Here is a 27735-nt window from a genome sequence, read left to right on the forward strand (position 1 = left end):
GCCGTCATTCGTAGCTGTTTTTCTTCATCCTGTGCGACGTCGATCTAGCGTGAAATGTCTTTTTCTGTCGATCTAGCGTGAAATGTCTTTTTCTGATTCGGACTTTGGTGTATATTAGTAATATTGTCTATTTGGTAGAATGGTCTTCTAGGCTTTGAAACAGACATATGTATACAAATGGCCATCCATCATGAATGTCTAGGGTCAATAACAGCAAGACCCTCTGGCGTTACGTGGGAAGGTCTGCCTGCGGATGGTTGTGGGTTTCCTTGGGGCTCTGCCCCGGTTTCCTCCCACTGGCCGGCATCGTATAAGTGAAATATTCTTGAGTGTGGTGGAAAACAACCAGATAAGTAAATAATTGAAGGCTGGTCAGTGCAATATGTCATAGCATTCGCTGGATGTTCAACAATGAGGACACAGGCTCGAACCCAGCTTCTCGTAACTCAGGACGTCTAACAGGTACCAGGCGCAAGAGGTGATCCTCCCAACCCTCTCTCCTCCCACTCCAATTAGCACCATTCCATAGATCCACTAAAATGTCATTGATGTTCTATTGCTTCATGGCAGTGTGAAAAACTTGAAAGGTTTTATATTTAAGGTACTTTCAGTTTACAATGACGTTTTTATCGTAACAAGTTGATTAAATCATCCTTTTTATGTTCACATTTCAATTTTTTAGGTACGCTGTATTATAGATCACCACATGGTTATGCTCTCTGTTTTTGCCAAGTGTGAACATAAAAACGATTAGATGCCATATAACGTTTTCCCTGAGATCTTTTTGTCCTTATTCCTTTCGTCGGTTTTCGTAACCTTCTCCTCTCATGAGCACTTATTTGGAATTAGACAATCGATCGTTTTACAAATAAACAAGTTATACATGTAGTTCTCTATCTCTTTTTCAACTGTTTTTTTTGTGAAAGATGTAAATTTCACTCGAGCGACCCATTGCTGCTTAATTCGTGGTTCAGATGTAGCCAGGAATACATATGAGCTTTGCAATGGCATGGAACTCGAAGGAGTCATGAATTTCTCTGCATTAAGTGCTTTACATCAATCGCTTAAAAAATGTCAGCAGAGAAAAATGTTTTGAGTCAATGACCGAAGGCTTTGCATGACCTCTGAAACATCAATATTGATAAATAAGCACATTCTTAAAAAAAAAAAAAAAGACCTGCATTTGCCAAATTGCACAGTCGTGAAAAGTCTTTAACAAGCATTTAAAGTTATGGCTTCAGATTTCCATCACAAAACCCTCTGGTGAACTTATTTCATATCAATAATATGATCCTCTCTTGTCTTTTTTTATTTCAAACATTCTTCTCGCCGCGGTCGATTGGTCCACGGCGAATAAGGTCCAAGGTTAGCACCGAGATGTCGCTGGTTTCCCTGGGGATTTAAAGCCAGATTTATCACATACAAGACAATGAGTTGGAGTTACTTTGCCTTGCCACGGTTTTCTTCGCGTACTAGTATAATCCCCACTTGGTTTTGATAAGTGATTGGTGCATGTACAGATGTATGTCATAAGTGAAGGCCAAAGGATCCCCTAGGTCCTTCATGTAAGATCATCTAAAGGGCAACATGAGCGCTGTCACGAGCCTTAACCGTTAGAGCGTCCGCCTTGGGAGACCCATAGACCATAAAAAAGACTTAAATGGTACTTAATGCTGCCTGTTTTGGAGCTCAACGCTGAAAGGTTAGGGCAAGAAAACAGTGCTGGCTGGCCAAGTGTCAGTATAATATGACAGGGTGTTGTCATGTCTGGTGTCTTCGGCATGATGCATTGTACGTCAGAGACAGCAGTACTCGCCTTGTCACAAATAGACACTATATGTACACATGACGCCTCGTTGTCACGTGACTGAAAAATTGCCTAGTACGACGTACAACCATAGATCACATACATACAGCGGAATAAGATTAGAATTCCCTGCTCCAGGCGCTGTTGTTGAAATAGCTTGATCGTTGAGATACGTGTTGATGTCTAAATCTGGTGTCCAAGCAAAGGCTTATATAACTCGGAAGACGACCTCGCTTAACGTAAAGACGGATAAATAAGGATAAAGATGACTGCCACTTTAAGAACCACAGAGCTGATCTGTGAGGGGCTTTCAATGACAGTTTCCTGTCGTGGCGAATACTGTTCATTCTTCAAAATGCGACAGTTAAATACCGCAGAGACCCGATTATTTCACTAAGATATATGTTCGTTTTTAAACCGCTAGGTCATACCGCGTCCCTTATGGGTTCCCAGCGAAGACGCGCGGTTTCTTTCGAAAAACGAAAGGCGATTTCGCTGTGAAGAGAATTACTCGACAATGACATACATGTATGCCGCCTTTAGACCAAGTCTAGGGTGTCAACAATAGCTGCCAAAGTCCTAGACACCAAAGGAAAGCGTTCACGGCATATCTAGCCGCCCCTGTACTGTTCCTTGAAGACTTGAGACTTTGCTTCATGCTGCTAACGGAATTGCTTGTGCCGTAGAGCTATGAGAACATAATTTCTTTATCAAATTACTACAGTATAGATTCAGACATCAATAAGTCAAACCTATCCTATCACTGATTACTTACATCTATTTTAAATAATAACTAGAACAAGCACGCTAATACAAAGATATCATTGATGAATCGAAAGCTTGATATTTAGAATGAATGCTTGGGGTTTAACGTCGGATTTGACAAGTTTTCAGTCACATAACGACGAGGACTCATGAAATGTGTGTACATAAACAGTGTCATCTTGTGGTAGGGCGAGTCCATCCCACCAAGGCCCTGCCGCCACTGAAGTATCATGCAAATGACACCAGACATAACACTCCACCCAGTCACATTATACTCACACCAGGCCATTCAGTCCTGTTCTCTTGCTTTAATATCTCAGTGGTAAGTGCCAAGCACTGAAGCAACAAGTTCCATTTTTATAGTCTTCGGTATGATCCAACCTGGGTTTGATCCCGGATCCCGGAACTCAAATATTTCCTAAAGTGCTGACGTCTTACCCTGGTAAGGGGCCTCCGTGGCTCAGTCGGTTAGCGCGCTAGCACAGCGTAATGACCCGGGAACCTCTCACCAATGCGGTCACTGTGAGTTCAAGTTCAGCTCATGCTGGCTTCCTCTCTGGCCGTACGTGGGAAGGTCTGACAGCAACCTGCGGATGGTCGTGGGTTTCCCCCGGGCTCTGCCCGGTTTCCTCCCACCATAATACTGGCCGCCGTCGTATAAGGGAAATATTCTTGAGTACGGCGTAAAACACCAATCAAATAAATAAATAAATACCCTTGTAAATTGAGTTTTAAACGGATGTTAGGACCGTGAAACACTGTTCCTCTCTGACGTCCCCACGTTCACCATGAGGTAGCTGCAATATTGTCAATATGGTTGACGTGAAAGCATGATCCCTTATTCAATGTCAACAGGGGCCTCCGGGGCTCAGTCGGTTAGGGCGCTAGCCCAGCGTAATGACCCAGGAGCCTTTCACCAATGTGGTCTCTGTGAGTTCAAGTCCAGCTCATGCTGGCTTCCTCTCCGGCCGTAAGTGGGAAGGTCTGCCAGCAACCTGCGGATGGTCGTGGGTTTCCCCCGGGCTCTGCCCGGTTTCCGCCCACCATAATGCTGGCCGCCGTCGTATAAGTGAAATATTCTTGTCAACATACTTTGTAATGATGTAGGCCCTATGTCTGTATGTCCTCAAAACCTACAGGCGGTATAAACCTGCCGATGGTCGCGGGTTTCTACAGATCAAAGTCTTCCAACCATAGTGCTGTCCGCCACCATTTCAGAGAAATATTTTGGAATACGGCGTAAAACTCATCAATGACCAAACACACATATGGGCGGTTAAGCGTTTTATATGTTTATTAATCTGACTTGAGATAAGTCCATTGTTACATATATTAGACATATTGTTTATACAAAATATATTTCTGAAGGGAAAAGCTATTCTTGTGTGCGGAAGCCCCGAGGAGAGAAGTTATTGAGCTTTCAGGCGATATCATTAAAACTGAATAACAACAATTATATGTTACATCTTACCATCAATTCACCATCACTCCCGATCAGGGTTTGTCTGCTTTTCCGGTACAGTGTTATAAGTATATGTAATGCTACGCTCATGTGAATAGAGTGCCGTAAACCATACAGAGTAGTTATGCATAACCATGAAATTAAATATTTAAAGTTAACACGAACGCGAATCTGACTGCCGAGGACGCTATGGCACACAAAAATGTTCAGTTACATTAGTACTGCTCCAGATACGTGTAAGTCGCGCCCTCTGTCACCTACAATGGACATTCATTCAGTCGCCGTAACTGAGGAGGTACTAGCCTTCACGCGGCCATCTCTGAGGGTCGACTTAACAAGGAGACCATTGACTGCCAATGAGAATCTGTAAACAGCTCAAATACACTCTCGCACCTTCTCTGCTTGTTCGAATGACCTGTGGTTCCCCTGATGATATGCCTGTGGACATTGATTGCTCATAAGAGAGAGGAAAGACGATTTTTCGGCCACTTTGCATACTGTACCCATCAGATTATGATCCATTTTAACGAGGCTTTTAACGCTCTAGACATATATTGTATATGCTGTCCCACTGGGACGCCGTGACACACAACACAATGCTGTATCCGTACTTACAAAGTAACGAACAGGGATCGGTCTTATACAGAATCTCGAACCACAAAGCATCCACATTGTTAATATGACAGTGAGAATTCAAATAGCTGCATTCTCATATGCTCAAAGATTCTTAGCTACTTGTCCCAAGTATTCAATGCGACAAACAGGGACAGTAATTTCCTGCCTGTCGTTATTGGACACGAGTCGTGGGTTTCTTTTTTTTTTTTTAAAGTAATACTCAAGAAGAATGTTGAACAATTTCAAGAACAATTATTTTCGAGGCGTTTTGTGCCAAGAGCTGTCTGGTTTTGTCATATTTTCGCTAGACAACTTTCTTCAGCTAAGAATAATCTGTGTGACATGTGGGAAAGTGGCAAATTCTTATAAAAATGGTGTCGAAAACAATCAATACAAACTAGGCCAATTACATAGAAATCTATGCCTAGGACAAAACACATGTCCGAACAGGCATCGCTTAATGTGATTGGCCGGTTTTAAGCGATTTATTACGGCAGAAATGTCAGCCGCTTGAGGTCGGGTACTCGACCTTATTTACAGAAATACCGCTTACATGAAACAGCATCTGAATTACGTGAGAAATTGAAATTGATCCGATTCTGGTGGTCCGGGTCTTGTGTGATAGCACAGATTTGAAACAAAACCAGACTGATGCATATAAAGACTGTTATGTGCCGAAGGCCTAATACGAAACACGTGAAAATTACATCGCATATATAACCGACTCAAACTAGCCAGGTGCACAATACCAGGCACGTTTTATTCAGACATAGACTAATAAACTTTACAGATCACCAGAACGACGACAGTTAGGTTTGTGAATGGAGAGCGTGGTGATCTAAAGTAAACAAAACTCGTCTATTCGAATATGACAGAAAGCTGCAGTCGAACAGAAAGGCATGTGGATACGGCACTGGGTACAAAACATGAGGGTCTGTTATAAACGTGCTAAGTACCCAAGTTAAGGCAATGTTTGGCATAATGTCGCTAAGAGAACATTATTGATTGAGATTACCTGCCCTGATAACTTGTGAGGAACCGCTGGCAGTTATCCCTTGTTCCCATAGACGGTTTAGGTTCCCCTGCAGAAACGTGTCATTAAAGTCCACGAGTTGTCAAAGAAATACTTAGCGTCATTTTATATCTGGCTGAAGTTGTGGGACAACTGTAGGTGTACATCCTTGATGATTTATTAATCACGAAGGATATTCAGGGTGACATTTGTCTAGAGACTTGCATCAAGCGCCCTCTGTCGTGAAAAGAACGCATCATTTGGGTACCTTGAGAGAGTATTGGCAAGATAATTGTCGGACCTTGATTCCGGACTGGATTTAAAAAGAGACAATGAAAGGTAAACCAATATTGAATGGTCAAGAATCCTGAATGTACGATGTTTTGGGGCGCATTTCCCTCGTCGCATTGAACTGCAATGATAGTGGACTTTACCAAAAAATGCGAATAACGATTTTGTTTGATTGACCGTAGGATTTCTCAAGACAACCAAATGACGTCATCGTTGTGCATGGTTTCATAAAAAAAGTTTTTCCTGTAAGAAAAGGTTTTAGACGTTTTCGTTGCTCTTTCCCGTTCAGACTTTCAAATCGATACAAGCTTTTTTAGTGCGGAAACTCATTAAGCTGCACAACTACAGATTAAAGTTACAAGGAGTTAAATTTTCCTCCTTTGAGAGTGATTACGCGATTTCAGTTTGTCTTTTTGCATTTTTCCTTACGACTGTTTGTATCTTACTTGCGCAACCTGAATCTGCAACCCTAATTCAGTAAAAGTCATAGGTTAAAGTTGAATAAGAAACTGTCTGCAATTTGAAATATGCGAAATGAATTCTAATCTTTTCAACACACTTTTTACAATGCTCACTTCAAAGTGATCAATGCAGCAATCCTCAGATCGTGATTGGATACAAGTAAGAAGAATACAAGCACGTGAGCAAGTCCTATGAGTTACGTTTGGCGTGATGTGCATAAAATCCAAGGATGACTAGTCTAGTATTAGAGCACATCTAGGTTTTTGGTAGTTGTTTCTTTGGAACCATTGCCTGTGATCAACGGGATCTTCTGGATCTTGTAAATGACTAACCTAATATCAGTATTTATTCCCTGCCAAAACTGAATTGTGAAAACGCTTTTGAACACCCACGTTCACGGATTTATTTGCCACCCATTGCATCATCCAGGTAAAAAAAACTTAGATCGTTTTAAGTAAATGAACCTGCTTTTGCAAACCGCAAAATTATCGCGTGCCGGGTAACCATAAGGTAAAGACTTTCGTAATATCTCCACTAATTCTTTGTCCAAACAGAATTTCGAAACGTCTTTGAACATCCTCGTTTATGGATTTCTATGCAAAATCCCAGAAAATGAACTTATGGCAGTTCCGCGAATAGATTGTTTTTATCCAATTACATCGTCAGAAGACCACATCATGCAATAAGCAGGAAAAGATGTATTCAGTGTTGACATTGTCAGCAGAAGAACAAAACACAAGTTTTTGTATTAGAATTTTTATATGAGTTTTTCTTAGAGAAAACACCCTCTCCGAAAAATAAAAATTCATGTCAGTCACAAGATGTCAAGCCATCTTGGTAGACTGGATGTTTAAAAAGTCACGTTTCCAATGATCCAATGATCTTTCCCGTGCGAAAAGAAAAAAAAAGATGACAGACTATGTTAAAAACGTGGCCTAGTCATCGGTTAATATCTGCATACATCGTCACGTGCACGGTTTGCTGGCAATGCCTACAGTTTTAGGGCATTCCTCCATTCACAAATATGACCGCCACCGTTCTAGTGATGTGTAATGTTTTGCTTCACTTTTTCCTTGTCGCAGTGAAGTCCGATGATAGTAGACTTTATTTGGGACGAAATATGTGAATAAGGATTTTATTTGATTCAAAGTAGGATTTTCACAAAACAATCAAAATTTCCTAACAAAAGGTTTTCCTGTGAGAAAAGATTTTAGACTTTTTCGTTGCTCATTCCAGTTCAGATTTTCAAAGATATACTAGCTTTTTTAGTGCGGAAACTCATTATGAGACACAAATGAGAAGACTAGAAGCATGTAACCAATTGAAATGAAAATGTGTAAGCTATCCAACTATAAGTGCAATTTAATATTCTATAATTTTCTTCAGAAGTATAAAACATATAAATAGCAAGAGTTTTCTTGACTTTATTTAACATGATTGGAAAATCCATCATTTTCATATTATTCTTGTGTGACTTCATGACGAGGACCATATTTAAGTGAAGTACATGGACAGGTTTAGGACGTCTAAACTTTTTTATCTGACAAAGTATGTGAGCACACGGCTTGATTAATCAGGTCTGCCCAGAAACGACCAGAGTGAAAACCCGAGAATGGTGTTTCCAGCACACCTCTTACAGCACTCACTTTAGGGGAATCAATGAAGCAATCTCCAGCTCGTGATTACATACAAGTAGGAAGACTACACACATGCGAGCAAGCCGTATGGGTTACTTTCGACTTGATAGGCATAAAATCCCAGGATGTCTAGTATTACAAAACATCTAGATTTGGAGTAGTTGTTTCTTTGGATGCGACTGCCTGTAGTCAACAGGATCTTCCGTGTCTTGTAAATGACTAGCCTAATATCAGTATTTATTCCCTGCCTAAACAGAATTGTGAAAATGCCTTTGAACACTCACGTTCACGGATTTATCTGCCACCCATTGCATCATCTAGGTAAAAGAACTTTGTTTTAATGAACAAACCTGTTTTTTCAAGCTGCAAAATTATCTTGTGGGGAATAACCATAAGGTAAAGACTTTCGTAACATCTCCACTCATTCTTTGTCTAAACAGAATTTCGAAACGTCTTTGAACATCCTGGTTTACGGATGTCTGTGCTACCAGAAAGATGAACTTATCGCAGTTGCGTGTTAAGAGTTGTTTTTAGGCATTTTAAAAATACATTATTATGTGGTCGTAAAACGGGTTACAGATGTTTTCTTGTGGAGCCAACGATCATTATAACACAATTTGTGAAATGTCACCTCACTGGTTACAAGGTACAAAATAATTTAAAGCTTTCTCAGTAAAACGCCAATCAATCAAATATTCAAATAAATTTTTGAAGATTTAGTTGCATTTACGAACGTACAAAATTACATTTTTCATTCTCCACGAGAGTTGCTAAGAGAATACAAAGATAAAGAGCCAGGTGAGTTTAAACCATATAAATGCAAAGTGTTGGTATTCCCCTGTAGACCTTTCAATAAACTGTCAATCAAGAAAACGCAATTGACCAATCGTCAGCAGTATTGTTGCAAATATCCCAACCGGATGTCCAAAACGTTAGTTACAAATGTTCAATCTTCTGTGTCATAATTGCTTTCACCGGGGACGGAATGAGTAGTAACGTTGTCACGAGAACGGGTTGGGAGACCTCGGATGTGTTGGATCCATCTGTTGTATTATTTCTCGTACTCAAACCATTTATACTGAAATTGAACGCAGGTATGAAATTGGTTTTATTACACCTTGTATGGGGTGCATGCTGTTTTTGGAAGCGATCCAACCGGAACTTAAATGCTAAAATCCAGAAAGACGAGCGAGGTTGGAAATGTATTTACTTGTATTAAGTACATCGTGCCTCTCTTTTGACACTCTTTTACAGCATAAAACGTATAGTTTCAACGCTTGTTTGGAGAACCTTCGTATAGAGCTAATTGAGCTGAACGAATAAATTCATTCCGTTATAATTCAGATATTTCTTAGAACTTGCATTAGTGGAGTATCCTCAGAGCTTCGGATTCTTTTTCTAAAAAGAAAAGAAATATTGTTTGAAGTTGATATAAATGACAAATACGTATAAGAGTGTGTGCCAAAAAATGCGGCAATCCATATGAACACGGTTTTCGGGTATCCAGTTACATCACCAGGAGACGAGATCGTGCAAGAGACAAGAAAAGATGTATACAGTGTTGACACTGCAAACACAAGAACAAAAACATAACTTTATTATTAGTATTTTTAAATAAGTTTTTCTTGAGAGCGAACACCTTCAAAAAACATCAAAATCGATGTCTATCGTAAGCTGTCAAGCCATCTGGATAGACTGGATGTTCGAAAAGTCACGTTTCCAATGATGCCGTACGAAAAGAAGAAAAAGACTATGAGAGACTGTGTTTAAAAACGTGGCCGAGTTTTCGGATTATATCTGCACACATCGTGATTTGCACGGTTTGGTGCAATCGACTACAAGAACGTTATAGGCTATAGCCCAAGGTTTTATTGTATGCTAAATGTGATGATAAGACAGAATTATGGGTAATTCTGGACCAGTGACGTCTAATACAATGCAGTTAACATCACCGCATTTTTTTATTAATTCTGCGAAGCCATGATGCTAGGGGGCGTGTAATTTTGCCGCTATGTATGCATTCACATGAATAGTTCAAGTCGAGTTTATGCTGACTTTCCCTCCCGTTGTATTCGTGGGAAGGTCTGGTAGCAACTTCCCGATGATCGTTAGTTTCCCCCGGGCTCTGTCCGGTTTTCCTCCCACCACAATGTGGAAATATTCCTGCGGACGGCGTAAAACCCCAACCAAACAAAAAAATAATCAGAAAAATAAACAAAATTATTAAATTCGTTTACATCCTACAATGAACACGTGCACGTCAATATCTTTGTTACAACAATTAGTTTACTTGTAGATGTCTCCTTAGCAGACATTCGCCAAAGATGTGCCTTCTTACTCTGTTCCACATACAACTAACATGGTTACAAGCCTTGTCATATGCCGACATTAATTATTTACTCATTAGAACTAACCTGTTTTAAAGGAATCGGAAAACATGGCCATTGGACATTAAATAGTTTCCGATTTCCTGCAGTTTAATATCTACATATTGTCGACTTGAAATTCTTATGATGTGCGGGGCTCCCGTGACCAAGGTGGTTAGCATCTCAGAGCGGCGCTCTTACAAGGGAGGTGGAAATAGATGGTTGTCATGTACAATGAGACTTAGTTCTAACACAACACGATAGTCGGTAAAATGTTATGACTAAGTGATGACGATGAAGAAATGATCTGAATGACCCAAGGTGTATTGTCCCTGCTTGAATTCCATGCCCTTAATCCTCTTTAGGCGTGTGGTATTTTTGTGGAATTCATATCCACAGGGCGCTGTTGAAACAATTTCGCCAAACATAGAACGTGTTTTCCTTGGCCTTAAAGTCAAACCTTGTGAATGACAGCCGATCTCTAGTAATGTTTAGCTGATTGAATCGGTGCACTTAGCGCGGGATCAGCTGGGCATTTACCATTTAGGACGATTTCATCGAAGTCAGGGAGAAAGCTTAAGTTCAGCTGTAACACTTCACGTCAGCGTAAAAAAAACGAGACGCATTCACGGGGGAGCTGTTTTTAATTAATCACCAAGGCTTTATTGTTATTTTAGTAGACATTATTGCAAATGATCGTATGGGTTTCTAAGTTTTTTTGCAAACTGAACACGTAAAATGTTTTGACATCATTCCATATAACCCACTATTTTTTGGGAGCTTAACATTGTTCCGCTAGTGTTTTTTCACACTTCTACTTTTACTGGGTTCTTGCATAGCTTTAAATCCTCGTTTTATTTCCCATGCTTTCATCACCTTGGATAAAGAAATCGTCTATGCATACATCAATGCTCTCGCCTTTTCAATCACGCTGTTCTCAATCAAAGGCTATTCTTAAGACTGTAATTACTGAATATTTCGGATATCTGATGCAGCAAGAAAGATTCAAATAGTCGAAATATGAATGCGATTAGAATTAATAACCCATCTTTTTGGCCTGAATACAGTTCAAAATGTTTGTGCATAAGATGCTTCTTCCAAATTACCTAATGGCCATTAAAGAAAACTAGAAAACTAAAGCTTGCCAGCGCTTCGCATTCACCAATTCAGTCGCTATGAGTCGATGCTGACTTCCTCTCCGGGCACTCGTGTGAAGGTCTGTCAGTAACTTGCGGATGGTCGTGGTTTTCTCCCGGTCCCTGCAAGCTTTCCTCCCACCATAATACTGGCTGCAGTGGTATAAATGAAAAATATTCTTGACTTCGGCGTGATACACCAACCAAGTAAATAACTACATTTGTAATCTATGTATTCTTTGTCTCATAAATCCTATTCTTAGTATCACAATTGAAAACACTGAAGCGTTTCCTACTAACAAGATTTTTATTTATCAAGCATAGTATCGATTGAAAAGATGCACCAAAACAGGACGTAGATGAAAAGAAAATAGGATGCAGGCCATGCATACCTTATCATAGCCCTACGCGTAATTGTAGGATATACTCATTTACAGCTCTGACACAAAAGCCACGTTGTTACAGGGAAATTGTCCTGGTTATTTTGAATCAGTTTCCCTTTGTTTTCCACGTTGTATATACCGTTTTGCGATGGATTGCAGAACACTGTAAATTTTGCCAGTTTTCGAAGGTGTCGTGAAAAAATGACAATTACCAAGAAGCTTAGGGTTAGTCAGATTAAAGACCTTCATTGTTACTCTTGATATGTGCATGTTTTAATCTCTATTGGAATTCATAAAATAAAAATATTTTTTATTTCAGTGGCATTATCAACGATTTGTCATTGTCACTGACAATGATTATTTTCATTTTCCTTCAATGCAATTCATGAAACCAAACTTACTCCGCGTTGTTTCGATAAATCCAAGTACCATGGTTTCTCGAGCAATATATTAACTCAAAACTATTTTACTTGTACCACACCAGTCAGCTGTATGGGTGGAGGAACCTGGAGCGTCCAACTACCGACCTTCAGCATGTTACCGACCAACTCTGGCACATCTGACAAACAGATCTGCACACCATATTGGTGTAATACAAGTGGTTGTGAACTGACGCCCCAAATATGGTTGCGAACAGAAACTAGTCCATTTATGCATAAAGCATATGACGAAACATATAGACAGATTTAGATACAGCAGGCCAGTAAGTCCGTGCCATAGATAATCCATTGTTTCTTTAAAAACAATAAAACCTTTAAAACTTGAGCCAGGGTCTTCCTTACTTATGATAAAGACGCATCATTAAAAATAATCAAGCAACACTTTCCTCATACTCTTGTAAGACAAGAAATAGGGTGATATCTGAACCACTTAGTCCGGCACTACCCAGGCTTACATAACCTAGAGGTGTAATTCATGCGTTTTATCTTTTCTTTTAAAGTCACTGTCAGACACGCTGACTATGTGTTGTCCTATGGGAATCCCCTCTCCGCAAAACACGCTTTGGTTGAAGCTTTTGCCCAGCCGATATTGATCAAGAGGGCATTAAGGTGGAGCCTCTGGCTATATCAGTATTGCTTTAAAGCCATCCGATACCTTAACAACATAACAGAAGTCTTTCTCAAGGGGGTGTCCCTCGAGAGCCTCGTGTTAATTTCCCAGTCTCGTTTCTTCCGAGTCTCGTCGTCAGAGTAGCGGGATTTCCTTTAATGCCTCTGAGAAACGTCTCAATTTTCTTCCCTTTTTCCCGAGAAATCCAATTTATTTTTGAATCCTGTCAGTCCATGTTGAATAAGTCAACGATGTCAATATCTCTCATAAAAATATTCAGCACCTAAGACTTTATGCGAATGATCTTTGGTTTGCCTATAAATTTTAATGTCTTGGATCGTTCCGGCCATAAATGATTTTGCGTTGAACTGTGAATTAAAGGTTCTCCTCAGCGGCGAATATCAATCATCACTGAAAGCCGCATGATGCTATTTTGTTGTCACCACCCCCCCCGCCCCCCAAGAGACAATAACTAACGGAATACTCACGGCAAAGCCAAAGCATTCGCAAAACTTACTGCTTGTACAAAAACAAAAGCACACAGCAGTTTGATGTCAGGTAGACGGCAAACATTAATTTACTTCTTAAAGGTGAAAAGAGGAACAGGTCCTATAAAATTAAAATCATCAATATCCATGTCGTGAACAGAACTGCATAAATAAAGCGTCTGAAAATGATACACGAAACTACCACTCGGAATCCGTATCTGTTTCTCTGTTGTGGGGGTTTGCCGCTAGTTGGCGTGTGCTGTCGTCTGTTTCCTCAGGATTGGACGATATATTCCTTGGAAGTCTAAGAGGAGAACGGTTGAGACTGCGCAAGCGTATTAGCTCCAACTGTCTATACTGTGACTGTGACTTGCTTCTTTCGAAATAATTACTACTGCGGTCATCTGTAACATAAAGTCAAGATAAAACTATTTGGTGTTAAGCCTCGAAAAGAATATTTATAAAATACAGATACGGAAAATGTCTCAGCTATTGCTTTGGCCAAGTCTAAAGGTGGATGACTTCCCGAAATGCGCATGTCACTTACCTGTATAGGTCTGACGTGTATCTCCATTTACGGAGCCAATGAACGACTTTCTCACATATGACGCTCTCTTCTGGATATTCATGAGGAAGGGAGCTGTAGAGATTGTATACAGCACGGGATTAATGGCTGAATTGACGGGAAGGATGAAGACAGCTATCCAGGCATACACCTGAAACATTAAGTGCAAAGTAAGGAGAAAACTATCAAACGAACATCTTTCCAAACACTGATAAAGACGCATATGAAAGGATGACGTGTAAATTTTTCCCTTCAGCAATCCCGGAAATTATACGGCATTTTAGATTTAGGTCAGATTATGAACATTTTTCTATGTACTTTACAACATCAATTTACAAGAGGCCGAGTGGTTAGCGCGCTAGCTCACCACAATGGCCCAGGAGCAGCTAACTAACGCTAGCTCAGCTAGCCCCTGAGAGTTTGAATCTACCTCATACAGGCTTCCGCGGTTGACCGTGGGAGTACCTTGCAGATGATGATGGATTTTCCATAGGCTCTGCCGTGTTTCCTCTCGCCTTAACGCTGGCCGCCGTCGTATCAGTGAAATATTCTTAAGTACGGCGATAAACAACAGTGAAGTAAGTAAACAAATTACAAAAATAAATTTACAAGTTAGGCAGTCTACTTTATAATTAATTTAAATTATTACTATGACTCTCATTCATTTACATATAATTTTTATTATTGAATGCTCCAGTCCATGCTGAACCAAGCGACGCTGTCCGTTCGTAGTAACACACGGGGAAATCACTCCTTGAGTTCAAGAGCCATATAACACCAAAAACGACTTGGCATAAAAAAAAGAATATCCATTTTCCCCCGCATTTGAAAACGGACATATTTATTTTCCACAATAAATCATTTTACGGCAGGCCCTCAAACACAGCAAAATCTCTTTAAAAATAGAGCCATTTGTTTTTTGTCTGGATATTTTTGTCTGATTTGGAGAGGGGAGTCTTTCACTTTATTTACAGCAAGTAGTATTTATCATGGCCTCTCGTGTCTTGTTCTTATGGTGTTAGGGTGTAGCTTAGCAAAGGTCACCCTCGCCATATCACAATATTTCTTCTCAACCTTCAATGCGAGGTGAATCATTACACTTTTACAATGGGGTATCCGTGAGTCATCTCAACTCTCGAGGACACAATCAACCTGTCCGTTGCTCAAATAAAGGTCAAATCAAATTCAAATCAAAGTAGAAAAAGGACGATCTGTCATGATATCAATTCCTGTAAATCGCTACAGGAATTTTCTGGCCGTGTGTTCAGGCCCATGGCCAGCCATGCCAGTGTGGATTTCGTCCCATTCGTTTACACATTTGGTCGGGATTTACGTTGTTCAGCCGTGTAACATTCAGAGGAAACCCTGGCTTATCTACTTGGGGGTGATGTATGTTTAGCTTCCTTACCGTGGAATAAGCATTGTATCAGCTATGCATCCTACTCAAACGGCATTAGTCCTGTTAGAACATTGCAATTAACATCAATGAATTTTACCCAATCCTGCCTAAGCCATGGTGCTAGAGAGCGAGTAACTTGCTACTATTTGCATGTAAGGGACTATAAGAACAGTTAGAATAAAACCTTGAGATAAATTGACAAGAGGCCGTGTTCCACCGTGTAAAGCATTAGCTATTTGTCGTGTACCACCCTGTCCTCACTACCCTAGTTAAACTTTCTATGCTGTAAGTATTTTAGTATAATATCTACATGTAGATGTTCTGTTTAAGTCTTCCACAAAGACATGTATTTTTCTTTGACCCTGATAACGCTGTAAAAACTAACATGAAAACGATTTACGGGACTAGTCCTTGCGGCCAAAGTGGTGTGGCCATTGAAGTATCATGCCGAAGACAACGGACATAACACCTCATCTAGTTGCATTATACTGGCAACGAGTCAACTTGCCCTGTTTCCTTGCTCTAACATCTCGGTGCTGAGGGTTGCCAGGTAATGTAATAATAACTGAAGTTAAAACTACACCCACCATATCGACATGGTGAAAGGTACCAAAAACCCTATTGAAATACAACATGTAGTCTGTAATTGCTTGCAGTGACCACATGTGGTATGGTGCATGTTATTGTAAATGTGAAGATATGTAACAATAATAAGAGTACATAGCTGACTGAAGTTCAGTGTGCCGACGATATGGTGAAAAGTTATATCACTATGTTCACAGCTGTGACTACCTGTATAATGGGTTATACTTTGTGAGCTGGTTTGTACAAATATAATGACTCAGTGTGGGCAATTTCACAAATCTCTGCATGTTAAATGGTTGTTATTTTTTAGGTTAGTCTGAACCGAAACACAGCTGAACAATTCGTGGTGTCGTTGCCGAAGTAGCATGCCGAACACAACGAATCGACTCGCCTGGCCACAATTAAAGGTACTGACTGTCACCGGATGTAAGATCTAAGACGTCCTCAGCTGGAGACCAGGCACTCTACACAGGGGAAGGTTCATGTATCTATCTGAATCAGTCGACAGGACTACGCCTATTACCCATAAAAACCCATCCATCTGTCATAGAACCGCAAATCAAATTGTGGAACATAAGTGGGCCATTAATCCATCCTGAACAACGCAAGTGGAGAAAAAGCGGGCTGGGTGACCTGGTAAATGCAGGAGTTTTTTTTTTCATTCTTTATTTGTTTTCTATAAAGGGTATTCAGTCTTGCAACTACAAAAGCGACAAGGTTGTCATTTTCCGCATTGGAAGGTAGAAAATAATGTAGCTCATTAAACGTACAATAAATTGCCATCCGTGATGAAGTGTATGTGAGAACCAGGCGTGTAATTCTATAGCGATGAAAATTGTAAATCCCTGTGAACAATAGGTGCTTTTAAGGCAATTTTTGTGGGCCACCGGTGAATTGAGGAAACTTTATCCATGTTTGGAGACTGGAAATGAATCGCTACGACGGGCCACAATTGAAAATGTTTCGTATCCATTGATTAGGGTTAAATATACGTCTAGTCGTGGCAACAAGCTTAAAAGATAAATGACATGCATATGTCCTGTTATGTTTGCCATGCAAATCTAACATTGAAGTGTGATTTGAAATTTCGGATTAGGATATGTTGGTTGCCTTCCAGAGATTAACGAAAACCTTCAAGATTTATTCTTCTTCCATTTCTTACAAGTAACTTTTTTATTATTATAATTTTTTTACCCTTTTATTGGTGTTGGACAAAAATTGTTTTTTTTGAGACGAATTTACTTTCGTACAGCGTAAAACACCAGTCAAATAAGTAAACAAATATTAATACTGTAATATGTGATTGCGGATTTGGAAGGTCATGTTGTGTTTGTAGGCTTAAGGGCCTCGAACGGAACGATGGTTAAGGTCGTGAGTTATGATTTATTTACTGTGTGCTCATACCGAGTCATTCTCCGAGGTAGACGGACATTGTTAGTTATAAAGACAACACGGCCTGACTTGCACAATAAGTAACCAGTTGGAATGCCGCGTGATTCACAACAAAGAGAATAAAAATAAATCCCATGTTAATCGCTCGAGTTTTATTTTTATACCTTATTGCAAACAGTGCAACGCATATCTTTTCAATAACGTCAATCACGCTGTACACTTCGGTATCAAACCTAAAAGAAACTATCTTTATCTTGTTTGACAGATGAAATGTATTTTTGAAGGCCTATTTGATAACTACAGACGAAATAGTTCTGATAAAAAGAGATTATTAATCATTGGTATAAAAATAAAATCTGAGTGTAATGGAAAACCGAATGTCAAAAGTGCTCTGCAAATTGCAGCACATCTGATTTTCCGTAGTGACGAATTAAATAAAAACGTCACAAACTATCACTTGGCGGAAATCCTCGAAAGAAGCAATAATACAATGTTGGAAGGACATGTAAAAATGGTCGGCCACGCCAGTTTCAAATGTGATACCAACATTACACGGAACGCAAATCAATGTTACAAGAGAGATAGTGCGGCGTGGTAGAACCGATGAAGCGATTCTATTAAAAACGCGACAGAGCCATGGAACGTCCCAAATCAGTGGAGGGAGAACATATTCCTGTTAAGTTTACAGGACATAATTTCCAGCGCCATCAAGTGGTGGTCAAGACAGTCTGCAGGAGCACATTCCAGATGTCCCTAGAGGCGTTTATCCTCCCGTGGAGTTTTTGTTGTCTTTTATGGCAATAGAAAGAAAGACCATAAATAAAGCTCTGACATTACTCGTGGGCATCGATTTCCTCACCGTGAATCGCTTAATTTATCCCATTAAGCTAAGAAAGAATTCATGAATTATGCGATACCCATCATGCTGATATCTCCCATCTTTAAAAATGTGAACGCCTTGAATAAGTGACCGTGTTCACCGAACAGGCAAGGAATGCGGCCTAAAGCATTGGGTATTTCTTCTGCGTACCTACGGAGTCACGGACGCACGTGTTGGCCGATAATGACACCGGTCGACAATGTACGAGTCAATAATCTTAATCAACCATCTTTTTCAAAAGAGTTCTAATGATTCAGCATCTAAAATCAGCAACATGTCGAAAAACTTCTCGTGCAATCATTGTGAGACAATTAAACTGAACACCCTTGCAAACGGAATGGAAAATGACTGTCTAACAGTTCATATAAGGCAATTATTTTCTTTTAGCTCAGCCAAGGCCCCGAGTCGGGCCCTATGCTCCTCTGTAAGACGTGACGTCTGTTTTCTCCTACACAGTGGCAAAGCCTCCGCTAAAAGCAGCGTGTCTGAGCTGAAGTGCTTGTATTAATTCAAGAGACGTTGTCCGTAATGCTCTTCATTGTGTTAAAGTCCTTAGTTCGAAATACCAGGTCGTTTACACACACAACATACTGTTATTACCTATAATATAACTTACCCTCTCCTCATACTAAGCTATTTGTTCTACAACATTTGAAAAAAATCACCAATATGGTGTTTAGCCCGTAGTTAATCCGTGGGTACTTTATTTAGAATTGCACATATGTAACATATACATGAAACCAGCATAAAAGTGATTTACTGCGCTCTTGGTCGATCTTACATACCAGTATAAAAAAGGGGCATCACTCCGCATTATTTAAAACCCATTTATCAGAAGATGGGATTTCTACATGAAAGGTAGCTATCAATTTCAACTCAGGAACCAACGCAACAGGAGAGTACCGGCTAAGTGTCTTAACAAGGTCGTTAAAAAAACTGGTTTTTAGTTATGGCTGTTCAGCCTATTTTATGGCTATAAATCAAATGTATGAGATGTACTGTGGATTTCACGGATCAAATGTGCAGTGTTTCGCCCATGTGTCGTTTCGGTGTCAGTAGCATCAGAGCGGTTTCTGTCATGCACAATATTTAATGTTGGAATCATGAGTTACTGGGTAAATTTTTCTTTAGTTCGGTAGGTAATATGCGTCAAAAAAGGAGCACTGAGACCTTATCATTACATGATTTAGAGCAAGAAAAGCAAACCTTATGCTGTAATGGAGGCCTAACATTGAAAATACGGTCCGTAAAGCTCACTCTAGACTTCAAAACCTTTTAATGCATTATATGTCCCGATATAAAAAGCTTTCCAGTGTGAGTGAAATTATTATTAGTACAGTTAGCAGTGGGGTAACGTGATTAGATGATTTAACTTTAAGATACTTTGTTCTGTAAACCCGTTCAGATATACTGATAAACATGTACGCCAAATCTGTGTAACCCATAACCATATTAGTACTTTGTTTTTTTTTCTCCAGCTTTTTTGGCCATTGTATAGATTTTGGATAAGTTCTGTGGGCTGATGGATGCATATACAAATAGATATAGATAATTTAAGACTTCAGATTCCGTTTGCTTTATTTGAGAACGTTTAATATCATGCCCAGACGGTGTGGTCATATATGCTGTTAGATAGACATCGAAGTGAAATCCAGTTTCTTCACCGGTTTCAAGTTTTAAATTCGCCAAACATTTCGCCGGAAGCTGAGCAAGTTATGCAACGTCGTGTACTGTTGGGTACAGATGAGACAAAATTCACATCTGCAAACAGAATTGATTGGACATTTTGCTAGATGTCGAGCAAACTGTGCAACGATATGTATTGTCAGGTTAAAATGGGACTAAAATCCAGATCTGAGAACCGATTTCCACTGACAGTATCCATGATGACATGATTAAAGGTGTTTCAAGCCCCCCCCCCCCCCCCGCCTCCAAAAAAAAAAACAGCTCGAAGGTAGATGATGGACGCCAATGAAGATAAGCGGGTACGACAGACGAGCTGGGCGACAGGGCTACGCCTATTACTTACACAAAAACCCATTCATCTGTAATAGGACCCCAAATCATATTGCGGCACATAAGTGGGCCATTAATTCTGAACAACGCAAGAGGGGAAAAAGTGGGCTGGGTGACCTGGTAAATGCAGGAGTTTTTTTTATTCTTTATTTGTTTTCTGTAAAGGGTATTCAGTCTTGTTATTACAAAAGCGGCAAGATTGTCATTTTCCGCAATGGAAGGTAGAAAATAAAGTAGCTCATTAAACGTACCAATAAATTGTCATCCGTAATGAAGTGTACGCAAAACCAGGCGTGTAATTCTATAGTGATGGAAACAGTAAATCCCTGCGAACAATATGTGCGTTTTAAGGCAATTTTTTGGGCCAACGGCGAATTGAGGAAACTCTATTCATGTTTGGAGACTAGAAATCAATCGCTGTTGTTCCAGGAGTGTTGTTCCTGTTCTCATCTCTGTCAGTCTCGTCTCCATGCCGTCGAATGATGTTACTCCAATGTCTCTGGGATAATTTGCAAAGGAGATGCGATGATTTCCAGTGTAGAAATCATTTAAAAACGTTATAAAAATTACCAATATCACCGCATCAGTGAGATTTGAACTCTTGCTAATCTACCTGTGTATCTGCAGCAGCCGAACTAAATGTTTAAAACTTATCATATGTGGAGAGACATTCCCGTATGTATCCAGTAATGCAATAAGACCAGTGACAAGAAGGAATACACTTCTACCATATAACGGTGGTCTGGCATTGTACCTTTCATCTACTACAGACAGCACAACTTCAAAAAAGTCCGTCCCTAAAACATACCCAGGTTTGATACATTTCTGACTGACGCTAGAAACGCTTCACAGTTCCCCAAGAATAATAATTATCGTAACAGATATCATAGGTCTTCAGCCTATATTGTAACTGAAGAAGGTCCAAGTAACAAAGTCTGTACATGTGAAGGTCTTTCAGCAACTTGCGGATGATCGTGGGTTTCCCAAGGGCTCAGTCCGGTTTCCTCTCACCATAATGCTGTTTACCGTGGTATAAGTGAAAACACGTGTTATACAACGTAAAACACGATTCACATAGAGGTAATTTGCTTTGATCGACAAGAAACACATTTTTCGGCCAAAAATGTCGCTTAGCTCTACCAGCAGCCTCAAACCGTTACATAACAAAAATGGGTAACATTTCGTTTCGATGTCAATCGACTGTTGTATGTCGTTCAGCACTGCTCATGTTTTTCACCTAGAACTGACCAGCTGCCTTACATTACTGCTCATGTCTTCCACCTACAACTGGGCACCTGCCGCACTGGACTGCTCAAGTTTTCCACCTACAACTGAGCACCTGCCGTACTTTACTACTCTTGTTTTCCACCTACAGCTGAGCAAATTTCATTTTCGACATACCTGTAGCTATACAGTACTACCAATTTCTTCAATCTAGAACTAAGGCAACTGCCGTACAGCACTACCCAATATTTCAACCTAGAACTGAGCGGATGTCGTACGGACTGGCCATGTTTTTCACGTGGAACTAAGCAACTGGCGTACAGTACTGGCCATTTTTTCCAGGTAGAGCTGGGCAACTGCCGTACAGCACTACCCATTGTTTCAACCTAGAACTGAGCGGATGTCGTACAGACTGGCCATGTTTTTTCATGTAGAACTAAGCAACTGGCGTACAGTACTGGCAATTTTTTTACGCAGAACTGAGCAGATGTCGTTCGGTAGTACTGTCCATTGTTACCACCTAGTCCCAAGAAGCTGGCGTATAGCCCATTGTTTCACCCTTCTCGGCAGCACAGTTCAGCATCATATGGTCAGTGCATCGCTGTATAACTTTTGTGATAAACAGCCTTCATTGTCTTAATTATAGGCAGTTCAACTTTCCCTATTCGGGATCCAACCGTGTGGCCTTGCTACTGACATTTAAAACTCTTGTCGTTTTCTGCGTTGTGTGTGATCGAATTAGTGAATTACACTATAGAGAACAGGCCCTTAACCTTTGAGTGAGTGAGTGAGTGCTTGGGGTTTAAAGTCGTACTCAACAATTTTTCAGTCATATGACGACGAAGGAATCCTTAGAGTGCACGCAGTGTGCCACCTTGTTGCAGGACGGATTTCCACCGGTCTTTTTAATCTAGTGCTGCTTCACTGACACGATTTACCAAAGGCAAGTAAGCGCCCCGCCCGAGCCATTATACTGATACAGGTCAACCAGTCGTTGCACTATCCCCTTCATGTTGAACGCCAAGCGAGGAACTTACAACTTCCTCTTTTAACGTCTTAGGTTTGGCTCGACCCAGGATTGACCCTGGATCTATCGCTTCCGAAGCAAACGCTTGGCCAACTGTGCTATCGGAACCGGTCCTTAACTTAATCAGACCCAGTTTAGATTACTAAACTAGGAGATTACTTAATCAGACCCAGTTTGGTTTTGGTTTTTTTTATGACGTAATATCGTGACATTTTTGTCTATCTCTTATCTTTTTAAATCAAAATGTCGATCTATGCTATTTAAGCATAGGTCAGTACTATCTTTATTCTACGTACATTATTTTAAAGTGTATTCTAACATATTGCATTGTTTATACTGCGTTCTTACCTGTCAGTGCTATACTCTTATAAGCACTAATCAGAATGCACATTGTAAATTAATGGTAAAAGCGCAGGCGGAAACTATCTGGCTACTGATCGTTGTGGTCATGTGTTTTAGTGGAATGTTTCGGCTGCGGCGTTACTCGATCTAGTGATAGCTCGCTATCATACTCACAAGGTTTGTCAGGTATCTGACAAAGGTCGGGGATTTATTCTGGGCATTCCAGATATAAACCTGACCAACGACAAACAATCTTTAATACGTTAAACACCAGCCAATCAATCAATCAATCAATCGTAAAAAAGTAAAGTTAAGACAAACGGATGATACTCACCTCGGATGGAATTCTTGCACCTGCCAACGAGGCGATTCCCAGAAAAACTATAGGAACCCAACAGAAAAAGTCTGTCATGACGATAAGAGTCATTCTCTTAGCCATGGCGTTGTCCGCCTTCGTCTCTGGAGCTCTCACCGCCTGGTGAGTGCGCTTTGCCACGATAAACATCCACGAGTACGACACGGCTATCGTTAAGAAGGAGACAAAGTTTAATCCAATGAATAGAAAGACTGAATATTCCCAGCCCGGAGGCCGCTGGTGCGTTATGTGAAGAGGCAAACAAACCCCAGAACGACCGTAAAAATTCTCGAAATAGTTCAACTCTAAGAGAGGAACGCCAGATAATGTTAAAACTAGAACCCAAACGAAGGCCATTAAAATGCGGGCCTGTTTGAGTCCGAGGCGACTGATCTTGAAAGGGAAGATGATGCAAACAAGACGATCCAGGGTAATCACTGTCAGTGTAAACACGGATATTTCACTGGAAAACGTGGAGAGAAATCCGGCAATTTTACACAGAGCACTTTTTCTCCAGGCCTTATCGTGGACGATGTAAACACCGCGGTAATAAGAATCCACAACTGCGATAATCATCAGGTAAACTCCCATCAAGAAATCCCCCAGCGCCAGGTTAGTGATAAGGAAAGTATGCACCTGCAAACAGAACGAAGTAAAAAATGGTAATTTGGATGTAAATGCAATGGCATTTGTATTTTAGTCTATTACAAGGATGGTGTCTCGCTGTTCACGGACTGTCAGAATCTAGCTATTCATAAACTGTTTGGTTGCCAGCACCTTAATTAGGGTTTCGGTATTACTTCCGGCATGCTACGACAGTGTCTCCTTGCAGAGAGACCGTTTCTGAATGTCGACATATTTTAGTGCTGCCTAACTCAAACAACAGGCCTCACAAAGTGACTGCATACTAACACCGAAACGACTTATACTATCTTTTACGCTGAGGAGCCAGTAAGGCAGGGCATTTATAAAAGCGTAACAATGTCTGTAATGGATTTAAGTGGGTATATTTAATGGGCTTCCTCAGTTTTTCATGCCGCGCGACATAAACATCTGGTCCACACGCACGATACATTGTTCAGCCGAAGAAGGTTGAAAGACAAAAGCAGGAAATATCGACATGCGTAAATTAAAAATGAAGCACACAAGGACAAATTATCTGACGTGATTGTGGCTCCGCTGCCATATGTTATGTGCTTTATCAGATACAAGGGGAAGATCGGTGATTCATTTCGCAAGGACCCAGGCTGCCTCAATTCGTAAATCTTCACATCGAAAGAAGTCATCATAAATAACACTTGTCAGTTGCTCTCAACTTTAACTGCGTTTAAAAATAAGCTTTACTGTGATAAACGTAAACAGGATAAGCGAGAAAATGACTTTTACGGTCTCTCCTGTGCAGGTAAGTCAAACATGTCTTTGTCCTAGACATAAGTGTCATTATATTCCTGACCTTTCCACTGCGGAAGTCCCTCACTCTCCAGCCAATCACAAGCAGGTTTCCAAACGAGGCTACCATGCCCAGCACCCAGATGCTTATGCGCAGGACAAAGTTGGACATAAGGTCTTGACAAGATGAGAACTCATCGGGCTTTGCGGAACAGGCCACGCCAGTCGCTAGGCAACAGAACCTGTACTCGTCCGTGTAACTGTAGGAAACAAAACAAATCTTTAAAGATAAAGATAACTTATATTAAACCAATGCTTATGAGAAAAACCAGGTCCAGAGATAACAAAGCACTCTTAGATCTTAGACTTATTTCAAAATTTCAAAACATTCCAAATTGTTAGGGTCAAAATGTTGCTCGACAACGTAAATTTTGGGTATGTTAATGTAAAACAAGAGAAAAGGTCATACAAAGTATAATGATTGAAATTTTTACTTCGTGGTCCCGGAGCTAATGATAATGATAATATAACAGACTACAGCATGGAGAGTAACACCAGAGAATCGACAGCAGTGTTATAATTGGAAAGTGGTCACATATAACAGGAAAAATGAAAGCGCCCTTATTTGCTTTTTAGACTCAAATGAATTCACTGGAGTGTTCGATTCCACCAGAGTCTTCATACATTTCAATCTGTGAATTTTAATTCCATGAATAAGACAATAACCGTTCTCTCCAATGTTCTTAGCTTTTGTAATATGTGACATTCGGCGGACACGGTCAAAATACCCAAGGGTATGCATATGCAAGGAGAACTCATCAAAATTTTTACACGTTAGTGCAAGAGATATGGCACTAATTTCTTAAATTTGAAGGTGGAAAAAACATTAAAATGACAAAGTTCAGATGAAAAAGCGCCAAAATTTATTCCTAAATGTGGTTTTCAATATTTTTTCCGATTTTTCCTTCAGGAGAAAAAGACATTTTGTATTTTAGGTATTTGGGACCACCTTTTTGTATTTATAGTCGTTGTTTAATAATGTCATAAATAAGGATGTAACACACGTTTAATAAATATTTTTGCATTAGAATTGGTTCTTTTCAGCTATTTAGGTTAAATGCATATGTTCCGATATAACAAAAAAAAAAAAACAAACAAATTTACATTCAACTAAATTTATTAGACAAGCATTACATCCTTATTTAGAACATTATTATGCAACCACAATAAATGCCAAAAGTTGGTCCCAAATACCCACCATACAAAAATATTTTCAAATACCCTTTTCTCCTGAAATAAGAAAAATCCCCCCCCCCCCCAATAAAACCATTTAAGATCATATTTGCAAATAAGTTTTGACGTTGTTTTATCTAATTTTGGCATCATTTTTATGTTTTCTTCGATCTTTCAGCTACCCTTTGACGATAGGTAATACACAGTGCAAACGAATAACAAAATTGCAAAAAAAAATCTGTTCCGCTGAATGCAGAAGAACATTGATCATCTTAGTCAAGTTACAGACAGCCACAACTCATCGGAGATCGACGTTGGTACCCACGGAACTTTGAGAAAATTTAGACACTGGAGTTGGGAAATATGTGCACGTAACGAGTACTACTTCGATTCCTCTTGAAGAAATATATCTCGTTTAACTATGCTGACACAGAGTATCTAAATTATATTCTTTAATGACAGTACACAGTGATTTAAATCAAGGACGCTTTCATGGTACAAAGGGAAAATCACCCTGTTGTTGTAATTTCATTAAGCGGCAATAAGCTTTCTCTTTTAGCGGTTTTATTCAGATTAGACAGGAAAAATCACATTCAGCATATGTCATTTGCTCTTACATGTATGCGTTTGTTTATTTAAATTAAACAAAATTCAAAGGCCTTCAAATCCAAAAGCTATCTTACCAAAGATTTGTCATTTGCTCTCATTTGTATCAAATCCAAAAGCTATCTTACCAAAGATTTGTCATTTGCTCTCATTTGTATCATTTTCTTTGACACAATCAAACACACCTGCAAACTTTATGTAGTTTGGGACATTTATTGGCATGGAAACTTCTGCAACGTTCAATCACCAATTTAATTATTTCTCGAAATTTTTTCCCCTTTTTTTCGGTCTATAGCATAAATGCACAACTGCGTAAGGGTAAAAATACCTCCGCGGTAAAACACTAATGTATGTTTTGTTTTAATGCAAACAATATGCAATAAATTTGGTGTCAGAGAACTATAATTAAACCTACCATGTCATTACTCTGAGGAGTAAACCAAGAATGCATCTGTCACTGGGTAATAGTTTCTCATTTATTTCTTTTTTTACGGGATAAAGCAGCTAATTCCGTTAATTAAAAAGGTCTTTTGGATTTTAGCCCGGCATCCTATTTAATTATGACACTGGATCTTTTCTGGAAACAGGCTCATTATGTATTGATTTTATGCATTATCTTTCTACGAAAGTTATGACGAATATGGAATGCTCACTATCAAGGAGGTAATTTTCAAAATAGCGTATCTTTTTCATCAAGCTAAGGCACAACAGATCGTGCACTTTGACATTATGTTGTCTTTCGGCCAGGTTTTTCCGCAGATTTTTACGTGGTATAATCACGAAAGCCTAAATGAAATGTGGTAAATAAACGAGTAAATATGAGCTCGAATTAATAACGTGTTTCCTTTTGAGAGCATCAGTACAAATTAAAACAGAGCAAAAAAGAGACATAGATCTCTGTCGCTATCGATTACTTTTCCAGGGCACCAGGAGGGCTACGGTTGGCGACGAGTATTCATAAAATATATCAGCAGATACCAGGCAGTATTTCGCAATAACGGAGATAAAATGTTGCTGAAAGAAACACTGACTCGCTGTACATGACTTAAGCCTGATGTCCAGCTAAGCCGAATATTTGGCTGTAACACTGCCTCGAAAATCGATGGTTATATCCATGTGACTTCAAATGTTTTCTACAAATGCAGAATAGACAATTGTGGGAAGCGTAGGCGGCGGGGAGGTGGATGTGTTTGTTGTAGACGCTTGTGGGCTTGGAGGCGGAGGGGAGGTATGTTTGTTACCGTGAAT

General features: G+C 39.8%; 1 protein-coding gene across 1 annotated transcript in view; it reads right to left on the reverse strand.

Moving 5' to 3' along the window:
* Positions 1–13629: 13629 nt before the first annotated feature.
* Positions 13630–27735, reverse strand: part of LOC135463445 (G-protein coupled receptor GRL101-like) — a 55281-nt gene continuing 41175 nt past the window's right edge. Inside the window, exons 22-25 of the mRNA XM_064740705.1 lie at positions 24713–24908; positions 23239–23895; positions 14022–14190; positions 13630–13878 (exon numbers count right to left, since the gene is read on the reverse strand). Of these exons, the coding sequence (XP_064596775.1) occupies positions 13673–13878; positions 14022–14190; positions 23239–23895; positions 24713–24908 (1228 nt within the window). The 3' untranslated portion in view covers positions 13630–13672. The remainder of the gene's footprint in view (positions 13879–14021; positions 14191–23238; positions 23896–24712; positions 24909–27735) is intronic.

Source organism: Liolophura sinensis, chromosome 3, assembly GCF_032854445.1.
Source record: "Liolophura sinensis isolate JHLJ2023 chromosome 3, CUHK_Ljap_v2, whole genome shotgun sequence".
Classification (NCBI taxonomy): domain Eukaryota; kingdom Metazoa; phylum Mollusca; class Polyplacophora; order Chitonida; family Chitonidae; genus Liolophura; species Liolophura sinensis.